This window comes from Lemur catta, chromosome 11 (assembly GCF_020740605.2).
Source record: "Lemur catta isolate mLemCat1 chromosome 11, mLemCat1.pri, whole genome shotgun sequence".
Classification (NCBI taxonomy): domain Eukaryota; kingdom Metazoa; phylum Chordata; class Mammalia; order Primates; family Lemuridae; genus Lemur; species Lemur catta.
Window position 1 is genome coordinate 22,551,366 of NC_059138.1, and position 13,207 is coordinate 22,564,572.

General features: G+C 33.5%; 1 protein-coding gene across 7 annotated transcripts in view; it reads left to right on the top strand.

The window, feature by feature from the left end:
* The window catches only part of GRM8 (glutamate metabotropic receptor 8), a 693,462-nt gene extending 681,298 nt beyond the window's left edge, over positions 1 to 12,164 (top strand). For 6 of the 7 annotated variants that reach the window (XM_045564832.1, XM_045564831.1, XM_045564836.1 and 3 more), the window contains 2 exons: positions 4,006 to 4,252; positions 11,590 to 12,164. In XM_045564832.1, coding sequence (XP_045420788.1) covers positions 4,006 to 4,252; positions 11,590 to 11,639 — 297 coding nt within the window. In that variant the 3' untranslated portion in view covers positions 11,640 to 12,164. Of the gene's footprint in view, positions 1 to 4,005; positions 4,264 to 6,321; positions 6,339 to 11,589 lie in introns of all 7 variants that reach the window. The other variant, XM_045564829.1, reaches the window with a different exon arrangement.
* The last annotated feature ends 1,043 nt before the right edge of the window (positions 12,165 to 13,207 follow it).

The window sequence follows — 13,207 nt, forward strand, 5'->3', positions numbered from 1 at the left end:
AAGAAATCATGTTAGTGTCCTCTATTGTGCCAACTCCTGCCTTATCCACAGATTGCTTAAATCGTCGGTGCATCTGACTGCTTCAGGTTCAAAATGTCCGTGGGGCACAGAGGCAGAGGCAGTGACAGGCCATCAGTGGATGTGATAGAAATGATACTCCTTTGCCTCTGGGTATTAGTATTTTAAAGTGACAGGGCAGGAAGGAGCACATAAAAGAAGGATGGGAAAGAGAAAAGTATTACTAACATATCCAATAACACCTCCAGTATCTCTTGATGAATTTTTGTGGGTTAGGGGGAGTTAATATAGTCCCCTTCTGCATTCTGGTGAGCTGTAACTCTGAGACAGAGAGCTGTTGTGTTATTCTAGGAATGTAGCCCAGACAGTGAATATGGCCTTGACATCAGCAAATAGAGTTGGCATTTGGACAAAATTTTATCCTGCCTACTTTGAAGTGAGATTACAAAGACCTTTTCCTAGACACCATGTAGGCAGAGCATGGCTGTCAGCTCTTCACCAAACAAAACTGTCTAGTTTGGATAATTGTCTAATAGATCCTTCTCTTGTGCTATACATCTGAAAGGATACTTTGTTAGCATCCTTTCAGATTCAAAGTTGTAGGGTGAACAATCTTTCTTCAGCTATTCTGTACCTATAAGACATTTTATAAAGATTATATCATTCTACCCTGTAACTCCTCTGTGAGAAAGATATTATTTCTCCCCCATTACACAGATAAGAAATTAAAAGCAAGAGAGGAAAATAAGATCACACATTTGTCCAATTACCAAGTTACTTTTATTGGTTTGGATTGTTGCCTGGTGGGTTGACTTGGGGGCTTTTATCACCCACAAAGCAATTCAAGAGTTTCTCCATAAACCTCATCTTTTAAAAAAAATGTAAGTGGTGGCTCTGGAATTTAAACCCAGGTCTGCTAGAACGTATTCTCTCTCTACATGGCTCAAGCAATTAGAATTTTCTATAGATATACAAAAATCCATGAGCGTTTTACAATCAAGGTTTCATTTTCAATCTTTCAATATAATCTCTCCATTTCTTCTTAAATATCAGAGATATTCAGAATCTTTTAATCTATGGTACTATGGATTTAGTTTCTCTAGAATGACAGTAGGTGACATTTATTTATTTATTTTGTTTTGCCATTGTTGCATTCACTGAGGTTATGACATATATGGCTTTTTTCATTTCAATAAAAATTTAAAGATGAAGTTCAAAAACTCACTCTATTCATAGTCCAAGGACCTGTAACAAATGCTAGGCCTTTGTAAGGTTGTGGATTTTAGGGTATGATTTTTATAGATGCTTTTCCTTTATCAAACTCACATTAAAATTTTTCAGAAGCTGTTTTAAGAGAGCACATAATTAAGATCAGCATTTTTGTGTAATTTGAAAGTATAGTGTCTAATGAAGAGCTTGGTACACTAAGCATAGTTCTGTTTAATTCTAATGTCTATGTTTATTACATCTTTCATTGAGTTAACTTGGCAAAGGAGAGACTACAGTAATGTCTTTAATGAAGAAGCTCACATTACAGAATCTTCTTCATGCCTAATATTTAGCCAGATTCAATTTACAACATATTACAGAAACTATTCTGATTAATAGAAGAAAAATATCATTTATATTTTTGGTAGTAAAGAAAATTTACAAGATTTAAAAAACATAAAGGGTATTTTTGTACTATTTATACTAGTACTATACATTTTAGCAAGAGTACCAGATTAAGACATTTAAAAAAATCCAACTAGTCAGTTTGGGTATTCTCATAATTTCATGACTATTTGATCTCTGGATTTTGGTATTTGTTTATTTTTAAGCTAAATTCACTTTCCAGGGTCTGGCTGGGACAAAACTGATGGTTGCCTATTTGTGTGGCTTTGGAATATTTATGTGTATGGTTTGGACTTTTATATATTCCTTTTTTACCTTTATGTCCTCTCTTTGCAGCCAATTTTCTGAATAGATTTTTGCAGCAATGCTACCTTGAAAATAAGTAGGAATTCAAAGATTAACCAACACATGGGATTCTTAGGAGTACTCATAATAATAGGTTGCTTAAAAGTAAATGGTAAAGCTTGGGGAGATTTATGAGGTTTAAAGGCACATACCCACATTTCACAGGGACTTTCTTAACTGTAGTAAATCTTGTCAACTTGGCTAAAGGGTTTTCCCATGCTTACAATGAGGTCTTATGCAAGGATACCCTTAGCAGTAGATGGATTGAACAATAAACTCAGTCATCTACACGGTATGATTTCACGCACAAGGACAGTCCCTTTCCTTGTATCTAAAGTTCTCTATATTGTTTGGACACTTCTTCATGTCAAGGTTTTGCCATCTGTTAAGAGAAAGCATCTCCTCTAGGCAACACTAACGCTGATTCAGATATTTGCTGTTGGTGAATGTTTTTTGATCCTTTATCAAAAAGGACAGAATTAGCTTGGCTCTCGAGGATTGCCAGAGGAAATTTGACGAGTACTATACATTTTATCAAGACTAATAGATTAAAACATAAAATTTGAACTAATCAGGATCATTTTCAGAGGCATTATTACAGTGAACAGATCTATTAATGGGGCTTATAGATATATCAAAGGAGATGTCTTCACAATCCTTAGACGCAATTTCTCTGTGGCCTCAGTGTCCTAAGTTATTTGGGGAAATTGTATTTCACATTCAGGACATGAAGAATGGAAGCTGATCAAAGGTTTTTGATTTTAAAGTTTAAAATATTATGTCTGCTAGTATACCATGATAAAAAAGCCAAAGCAGTGCAGTTAGGTTTGGTTTTATTGAATTCTTAACCTCTAGGTAATAAAAAGAAAAATCTTCCAGGGAGACTTCTCTCTGTAAGTACCAGAACAGTCGATTTTAGAAGGATAAGGGTGAGGAATGAGCACAAGAGGAGAATTTTCTTAATGCAGAGGCCAACACCTATCCCCAGAGGATCTTAATCTTGGAAGAAAGAGGTCTTACATATTTTCTAAAAGCACCTGCATTTATTTTGATTTGATGTGATCATTGAGAGCCCTCTAGAAGTGATCTTTAGAGGGACTTTCAAAAAAAAAAAAAAAATCAAGCCCTGATGGCATGCCTGTGATTTCTCAGGTTTGACAGTTAGAATCATATAATGATATGATGATGCAAACACTATCATTATTCTAGCAATGGTGTGCAATAGTGATGTTCTGGAATGTTTCGTTCCCACTCTAGTTCCACTACATATAAAATTTACCTTCTAGGTTAAGCTTACTGCTAAAATAATTCTTGACCCTCTGGTACCTTTTGAAGAAGGTCTTTGTGGCATAAAATGTAAATGTTTTGCGAGACTGGTTTTGTCCTCTTCCTTATGAATATTTATTTATAATCCTAAAAGGAAAGTAAGCTCTGCCACCATCTTTTTTTAAAAAATTTCAAAATATTAAGGGAGTACAAATGTATTTGTTACATGGCTTGAGTCAGGACTATAAATGTGCCCATCATTTGAATAGTGTTCATTGTACCCCTTAGGTGGGTTTTTTCCGCTCCCCTTCTCCCCGCCCCCCGTTTGATTTCCAATGACTTTTACTTCTGTCTGTGTACTTGTGTGCCCATCAGTTAGTTCCAGTTTATTAAAGAGTACATGTGGTGTTTGTTTTTCCATTCTTGAGATAGTTCACTTAGGATAATGGTCTCCAATTCTCTCCAAATGCAATTACAAAGATCTGGAATCAACCCAAGTGCTCATCAATCTCCCACCATCTTAGTTGTTTATCTTTTTATTTTAAGGAATTAAGCTTAATAAAAAATACAACCTTACTCATCCACACTTGCAGGTTGGGATATAGGAATGCTTGACTATTATTAAGGACAATTTCAATAAGTGCCTTCTAATGCACCTTTAGCACAGAAGCTGGAGCAATTTTAAAACTAGTATGTTATTTGCTTTATCTACTACTAGTCAAATTTACCAACAGTGATTCTTTTTTTTTTTTCTTCCCTCAGATGTACATCCAGACAACAACACTTACTGTCTCCATGAGTTTAAGTGCTTCTGTGTCTCTGGGCATGCTCTACATGCCCAAGGTTTATATTATAATTTTTCATCCAGAGCAGAATGTTCAAAAACGCAAGAGGAGCTTCAAGGCTGTGGTGACAGCTGCCACCATGCAAAGCAAACTGATCCAAAAAGGAAATGACAGACCAAATGGCGAGGTGAAAAGTGAACTCTGTGAGAGTCTTGAAACCAACAGTAAGTCATCTGTAGACTTTCCGATGGTCAAGAGCGGGAGCACTTCCTAATAATAGATGTACGTTGAACATTCTTCTCCTAGTCTTGGGGATTGTGCTACATGTTTCCAGGGCATGGCAGTACCCACATCACATGAGGCCATCACAAGAGTTAGAACCATTTGGTTAGAACTGAATGATCTCAAGATGAGTGGCTGTTCTACAGAGTACAAGCATGCACACAAAATCTCTTTTACAATGATTGACAGGTCTTTCTTTTGAAGCATTACAGAACTTGAGGTTTGGAAGTATCTTCCATTTATAAAATTATCTTTTAGCATTTAGAAACTATTCTCCAATTTTTGTTGGTTCAATACTGGCTGCTTTTTATAGTATTAATATTTTACTAATATTTATGGAATATGCTACTACAGATCTTATACAAATAATTGATATGTTATTTGGGTCTTTAAGAAAATAAGAAAACTAGTTAGCCAGTATGTTTAGTTAAGTCACAATTAATACTTGTTTCTTTCAAGTGGTCTCTTTCCCTTGGGCTTTCCAAAAGCTTCCGTTTACTTCCCATCTTGGATATAGTATAGCTCTTCTCTGAAAACTTCATGACCCTGAAAATAGAATCCTTTTCACAATCACCATCCTATTTTTCTGTTCTTCACCTATTTTGCTCTTCTCTATAGTGCACTCCAGAAGAAGCACATGATAACAATACACTGAAACCTGAGCCCATCCAGTAGACTTTAACTGATCTGTTAAAGTCCATCTTGGTATCTATGGAAGAGTAGAAAATAGACTGAAGATTTGTATGGTAAAATACCAGAAAGCTGAATGTAGTAAAAATTATAGCCTTTATATTACTAGGTTCTATAAATTGATCACAAAGACATGAAAGCTAAGATACTTGCATTAGAGTGGCTTCTAATACAACATAGGTATTCAATAAGTAAGGATAAAAGCCTATGCAAAAATAGTCTCTTCCTCTCAGATTTCTCCAGAAGTTTGTATCGCCTATTCTTTATACTTTTGACACTAAATATATGTGCTTTAATTATTTATAGCAACTGTCTTCCCTAGATTTACAAAACTTCTTTGGTATCAAGATTTCCAGGTGAACATTATCTACTCTAATTCCCTGTACACAGAACTATCCTTAGATGATTAGCATTGCTTAAACTTATTGGCTTCAATGACAATCAGACTAGCTGGAATTATTGGCTGGATTGTCTCTAAGAATATTACCTTCAGATCACTCATACCAAATTTAGTCACTTTTAGAGAAATGAACCTTATAAGAATTTTCATAAACACTCCCCCTATATTCACCTTTCTGCAAACATGAAATCTTGAGAAACCATAAGAGAAGGTACAGTATGGATGGGTTTTAGTAATAAATCATTATATAATCTTCTCCAATTATAAATAAGCAATTTATTAGTAATAGGCCTATTTTGGCTCTTAGCAAAATGTGTACTGTAAATACTATTAGAGGCATTAGAGTAGAATGCTTGTGATTTGAGAACAGAATTTTACCTCTGTTTTTGTACCTTGAAAGCATTAGTGGAAGAAGTTAAAACTTATTGCAGGATGTCAATAAACTACTGTTGGCCAATGATACACTTTGAACACTGGGACTTCTCAGTATGACACACCAGAGTCTATTGTTGTCCTGTTTTTTAACAGCAATCCAGGAAACATCATAAAATATAGCTACTAAATATAACAACCAAACTTACAGTGAAATAAATACCAGTCATCCCAGACTCACCTATGGAAAGTGGTAGATAAAAAAATTAATAGCCTTTTTCACCCTTTTAAAGAATAAATAGGTTCCCTGAAAAGGAAAATTTTCAGTATTGGTAAGAATTAATCTCATGTGATTGAAATAAAACTCATACATTTGCTATTTTCCTTCTATTATTTTCCGTTAATGTTGAAATGGAAATTATATAGCATGTATATATTTCTCTATTTTCTCTAAAATAAAATGAAAGATTACAAACACAAGGCCTATTTGGAGGGTAAGCCTATAATAATATTTGGCAGGAATCCGACGCTCACTTTTAGATGGTGAAGGAAAGTAAAAAAAAAAGGTGAATCAAGATAAACAATTTAACCGCCTGATAGAAACTTAAATTGTTGCTATCTGTTACTTTGGAGATTTTAGTATATTCATCTTTTACATGAGTGATATAGGTTTGAATAAATTGGGTCCAAATAAAGTGATTAGTTTACACATTCAAGAGAGACAGTATATGAAATCTTCATACATCCTTCCACAGTCACACTCCAGATTACCATTTTTAACCTTTATTCACCTACATGACCATCTTACAATGAAAGAGTAGATTTTTGTACTTTTGAAAATTTAATATTTAGGAATCCAAGTGAGAAACCTGGCACAGGTATCACAGGCTCCCATGTCCCTGTTACCTTCACTATGTGTACCAGTGGTTTCAAATTAGTCTAAAGTCTTCTGAAATCACAAATTCTCTGAAAGTATTCATACAATTAATAAATTAAATGTAATCTTTTTCTCCTAAAAATATGTTGTATCTTTAGAAATATAGTTGAATATTGGAGAAACCTTTGCCATCCAACTATCTGTAACAAACACAACACCTCCTCAGATTTAAAACACCTCTTCTCAAAATGGGTAGAGTCTATTCTCAATAAATCCAGGGCTGCTTAATCCACTGGGGCGGTGACTATGCTGCTACATTCTCATACTTTCTGCCACCAAGACTTTTGATAAATTACCATTACTACAATGAAAATGATATACAAAAAAGTGTTTTGTAAACTATAAGTCACAATATAAAGGTAAAGAAAGGTACCATTGATACCTTGAAAAAGTAGATTGGTCTGTGTTTAATAGAAAAGAGAAGACTTGAAATTCAGGAACTATAGTTTTAGCATCACTCTTTCTTTTTTTAAATATATGGAGGATTTTGATAATTATGGCTACCATTCCATTGGTTAGAATTTTTTTTTCCTGATCAATTAGTTGTGCATTTACAACATACATGCAATGCTTTTTCTTCATGGCCATGGAGCATTGCAAGTCCTCACATTTAGAAATTTCATCTTAAAGGTGATTTTTTAATGCCAGAAACTGGTCACAGGTTCAAGATTTTCAAAGCTACACAGAATAAATTTAAGTAATATGAAGCTGGATGGGAAATCAATGAGTGCCTGTTAATCGCTGAGTTTGCATACTACATTACACATTAAAAAAAGTCCATAATAAGGTGAGAGGAGAATTAGTTGGTATATATGAATTTTGCCAACTGTACCCAATTAACAAATGCTGTACATAGTATTCTTTACGCTATGTTCATGAATAATTCATGAATACAGCTGCTGCTGGAGGTATATTTGCTTTCTCTAGCTTATGAACACAGTGTGGTGCACACATGGAAATTTGCCATTGCTGAACTTAAAGACTGATTTTCACGTAAGCATATTTATCACCACTGTGAAAAAAATATCCCTACTATCTTATTTGTAAGTCCCTGATCCATTTTACTCTGTAATACTTCTGGGATAAAGATTCTCGCAAGATATTTGCCACCCAGAAAACTTGTCCTGTATTACTGCATTCCTGTTGACTAAATCATTTATGTCCAGAGCCTTATACTTCTATAGCTAACCATTAGAAAAGTAAATGTTATGTCCTTCTGTGAATTACATTCTCAATTCTCAATAGAATTCTACCATTTTTATTCCTGGAGATCACTTTTAAGACTTCAAAAAATGAAGTGTGAATGTTTAATTAAATGTAGAGCCTCAAAGTTGGAATGATCTTTAAAGATGATCTGATCCAGATCACCATCCTTTGAATGAATATCTTCTGAATGTTATCTTTTTTAAATTTTCATTTATTCCTAGCAACCTGAGGTGAATGAATGTTATCTTCTTCAAGGTCTTTTGGGTTCTTGTTCCTCTATTTCAACTATAATTTTTCTTTCTAGTTATACATAAATTTGATAAATATTTCCTACACTTTTAGTTGTTGAAAATATTGAACAGTGCAGGAAGTTGGATGACCCTTTTAATGATAATTTTTATAACCCTTATGACAATTTTTTTGTCCCTCTTGCCTACAAAGATTATATTTTTATTTTCTTAGAGGGAATTTAGAAGCATATGAGAGTATTATATAAATAACAAATGAAAGTAAACAATCATAAAAAATCATTGTGTTTCACCTCACACCAAACCAAATGTAATAAATATGTTACCTTTTGGAAAGATTAAGAAGAAAATAGCACTCCATATTGGTTTTTCCAGACTACAGCTATTCCCTCCCTTCCACCCCAATCTACTCTGGCTCCATCCTCACAAAAACCCAGTATTGTAGTTTTTGGACCAGTTATGATACTGAGGCTCATTGACCTGGTTCAGTTACCTTTGTTTACTCATTTTATAGGCAATAGAATATAATTTAAAACCAGGTTGGAAGTCTACTTTCTTTCCACAGTAGCATAATAATTATTTAGAACTGTGAGCAATGTAGATGAGATATGTCACGTAATTTTGGCCTGAAGCTCATAACAAATGAAATAAAAAATAGCAAAAACATATACAAATAGCACTTCCTTGAGCTATCTGTGTTAATTTTAGTGATCGTGAACTTTGTATGGTCTTGGTCTCTGGTAAGATCTTGTCTGGTCCCTCAGCGGTGTCACATACTAAAATGGAGTGAGTCTGATTGTCAATTATTTCAGAGGAGGAATTTTATAATTTCTAGTCTTATTCAATATTCAATAACTAAATTATTCTCTAAAAATCCGTTTCATCCTGAATTGGATTTATATATTGAAAAACATGCGTGTTTTGCTTTTTTATGTCTTTTTTTCTTATGATTATTCATTCCAAAATTGCACTGAAAAATAGGACATTATATTTGAATTTTAGGGCAGAGATTTATTTCATCACATCTTTCAAAAACCCAAAGGAGTTATTTAGATTTTGATTTATATTCTCTGGAATGTTAAGCATAAGGATAAATTTGACACAGAATATTTTGTTATTCATATATCTCTAATAGTCTTACAATAATGAGTTTTACTTCACAGTAAGTTGGTAACAGAAAATTAAATATTCATTACTTTCTTTGAGTCTTTATTTATTTTCTAAACATCTTTATTTGTATCCTTTGAATGAAACCAAAACAAAACATAAATATGCACCGGCAATGCACATTTTTACTTTAATGTTTATAAATATTCTATGGGCTTGAAATTTTACCATGGTCACCTCTCAAGTATAAAATATCATTTGTTTTTACATGGAAGATATATTCATTCTCATAGTACAACTAATTATAATTGCTTAACTCTTTTTTGGTCACGGACTCAAAGAATTGAGGTCTCTCACATTGTAAAAAATACTTTTTTGTATTTTGTAGGACAGATAATTTATCTGTTCTTTTATTTTACATATATGTAAATATTGGTCAAAATACACATTTAAATTGAAATTTACCTAAACTTATTAAAATTAACACTTTTATGTTTTTAGTTTTCTGCTAACTATTTATATACTATAAATGAGACTACTAGTTTTTATAGATTAAAATTGCTGCTGCATTTTGATTTCTACTATCACTGAATTTTTACTACAGTTGTGTGTTGCTTAATAACAAAGAAACATTCTGAGAAATGCATCATTAGATGATTTTGTCTTTGTGTGAACATCATAGACTACACTTATACAAACAATGGTACAATCTACTACACACCTAGGCTATATATATATATATATATATATATATATATACGATATAGCCTATTGCTTCTAGGCTACAAACCTATACAGCATGTTACTGTATGAATTTTGTAGGCAATTGTAACACAATGGTAAATATTTGTGTCTCTAAACATATTTAAACATAGAAAAGGTACAGCAAAAGGTACAGTAAAAGTACAACATAAAATATAAAAAATGCTACACCCTGTATAGGCTCTCACCATGAATGAAGCTAGTAAGACTGTGAAGTTACTCCGGGTGAGTCAGTGAGTGAATGGTGAATGAACGTGAAGGCCTAGAACATTACTGTACACTACTGTTGATTTTATAAACATTGTACACTTAGACTACACTAAATTTATTTTAAAAATTCCTTCTTTAATAATATATTAACCTTAGCTTACTGTAACTATTTACTTTATAATTTTTTTAGCTTTTTGGCACTTTTGCAGTAACACATAGCTTAAAACACAAACACTTTGTATAGCTATGCGAAAATATTTTTATTTTTATATTCTATATCCTAAAAGCTATATTCTATAAGCTTTTTCTTATTTTTAAATTTTCCTTTTATGTTTTAAACTTTTTTGCTAAAAGCTAAGACACAAACACACACATTAGCCTAGGCCTATACAGGGTCAGGATCATCAATATCACTGTCTTCCACCTCCACATCTTGTTCCACTGGAAGGTTTCCAGGGGCAATAACATTTATGAAGATGTCATCTTTTATGATATTAATGCCTTCTTGTGGAATACCTCATGAAGGATCTGCCTGAGGTTGTTTTACAGTTAACTTTTTTTTTTTTTTTGAGACAGAGTCTCACTCTGTTGCCCAGGTAGAGTGCTATGGCATCAGCCTAGCTCACAGCAACTCAAACTCCTGAGTTCAAGCAATCCTCCTACCTCAGCCTCTCAAGTAGCTGGGACTACAGGTATGCGACACTATGCCCAGCTAATTTTTTCTATATATTTTTAGTTGTTTGGCTAATTTCTTTCTATTTTTTTAGTAGAGACGTGGTCTCGCTCTTGCTCAGGCTGGTCTCGAACTCTTGAGCTCAAACGATCTGCCCACCTCAGCATCCCAAAATGCTAGGATTACAGGTGTGAGCCACTGAGCCTGGCCTAATTTTTTTAATATATAAGTAAAAGGACTATAAAATAATGATAAAATGTATAGTATAATAAATACATAAACCAGTACCATAGTCATTTACTATCATCAAGTATCATGTACGATATATAATTGTATGAGCTACAATTTTGTATGACTGGCAGCACAGTAGATTTATTTATAACAGCATCATCACAAACGTGAGTAATGTAGTGGTGCATTATGACAGCTATAACTTCACTGGGCAATTTTTCAGCTCCATTATAATCTGACAGGACCCCCTTTGTATAGGTGATCTGTCATTGAGGAAATGTCATTATGCTGTACCTGACTGTACATGGTTTAAAAATAATGAGTAATGTATTGTAAAAGCTGACTGCCATAAAACAGTCATTACAGATTTTGAATTTTAAAATCATATTAACAGAATAATTTATTATTATATGCTTTTAATTTTTCCTAATTTGTCTTAACAGCTTCGTCTACCAAGACAACATATATCAGCTACAGCAATCATTCCATCTGAAACAGGAAAATGATTCAATCTGAAGAAATGTGGTATGTGATCTTAAACGATGAACATGAGACCACAAAAACTCACTCCTGGAGATCTCCGTAGACTACAATCAATCAAATCAATAGTCAGTCTCGTAAGGAACAAAATTAGCCATGAGCCAAAAGTATCAATAACAGGAGTGAAGAAACCCATTTTATACAATACAACCAATGAGTGTCAAGCTAAAGTGTTGCTTACTCATGAGCAATTAAAAAAAAAATCACAAAAGGAAAACTAACGTTAGCTTGTGAAAAAAAAATGCTGTTGAAATAAACCATGTCTGATGTTATTCTTGTAAGTATTTTTCTGTGATTGTGAGAACTCTCGTTCCTGTCCCACATTGTTCAACTTGTATAAGACAATGAGTCTGTTTCTTGTAATGGCTGACCGGATTGAAGCCCTGGGTTGTGCTAAAAATAAATGCAATGATTGATGCATGCAAATTTTTATACAAATAATTTATTTCTAATAATAAAGGAATGTTTTGCAAATGTTGAGAGTTGTTTCGTTCCAGTTTTAAAACTAGGGAAAACTTCTTTCTAGTTGGCACTTCTGCTGTTATTTAGCTCCTTCTATAAAAGCCCTGGTGTTCTGAGGAAATATTATTTCTTAAAAGAATGTGTTTTTGTACATTCATGTGTATATGAGGAAAATTGTCTTTTAGTCCCATATTAAAAGGCATTATTTGTGTAAGATTTTGTGAATATTTCACCATTTTTCTGTGGTAGCTTTTCATAGTAATAGCTTCTTTTATTAACAATCAAGCAGTAGTTTGAGGTAAATTGCTTCAAGTATTATAATTAACAAATGATAAGTTAAACTTTACTTCAGAGAATGTAATATGAAAATTGCCATTTAAAAGCACATCAAAGTGTCACTGAAATTTTCCATTACACATCTACATCAAAACTTTTGCATAACAAAATATCCCGTGGTGTGTAGTATTAACCTTTTCTCATGTGGGCCTAGTATTCGCTGAAATCAGTGAAGTAATGGGCCTTACCCAGTACATTCTTCAAAGCACAGAATTAGCATATTTATTCCCTTGGCATCACTAAAGAAACCACAGTTCAGATAACATGTCAATGCTTTCTTATTTTCCAAATGAAAACATTCATTGGTTCATAGAACAGTATCATTAAAGACAGAGAAAACAGGGAGCCTGTTTCATACTAATACGCCATGCCAGAATGGATAAAGGAGCCTGTTAATGGCCTTCAAATCTGTTACCATTTTTGTCATGGGCTCCTCTATGCCATACAATCCATACATCTATCAATTCAATGGGTCTCTACAATCATTTGGTTAGTGAATGTTCTCTCTGCTGAGTTAGCTTGGATGGCTCATTGCACTTCTTATAGATATAAAGAGCTATCTGTGCTCTGTAGCTTCAACCCAGATACTGACAGTCACTTTATTTAATAGAGAAGGTTGAAGTAGCAGAGCACAGGCTCCTTCAACAGACGGTAACATTTCCTAGATACCTAAGAAGACAGATTGCTGCATATAGAAGGAAATGTGAATTTATCGGCTTTCGG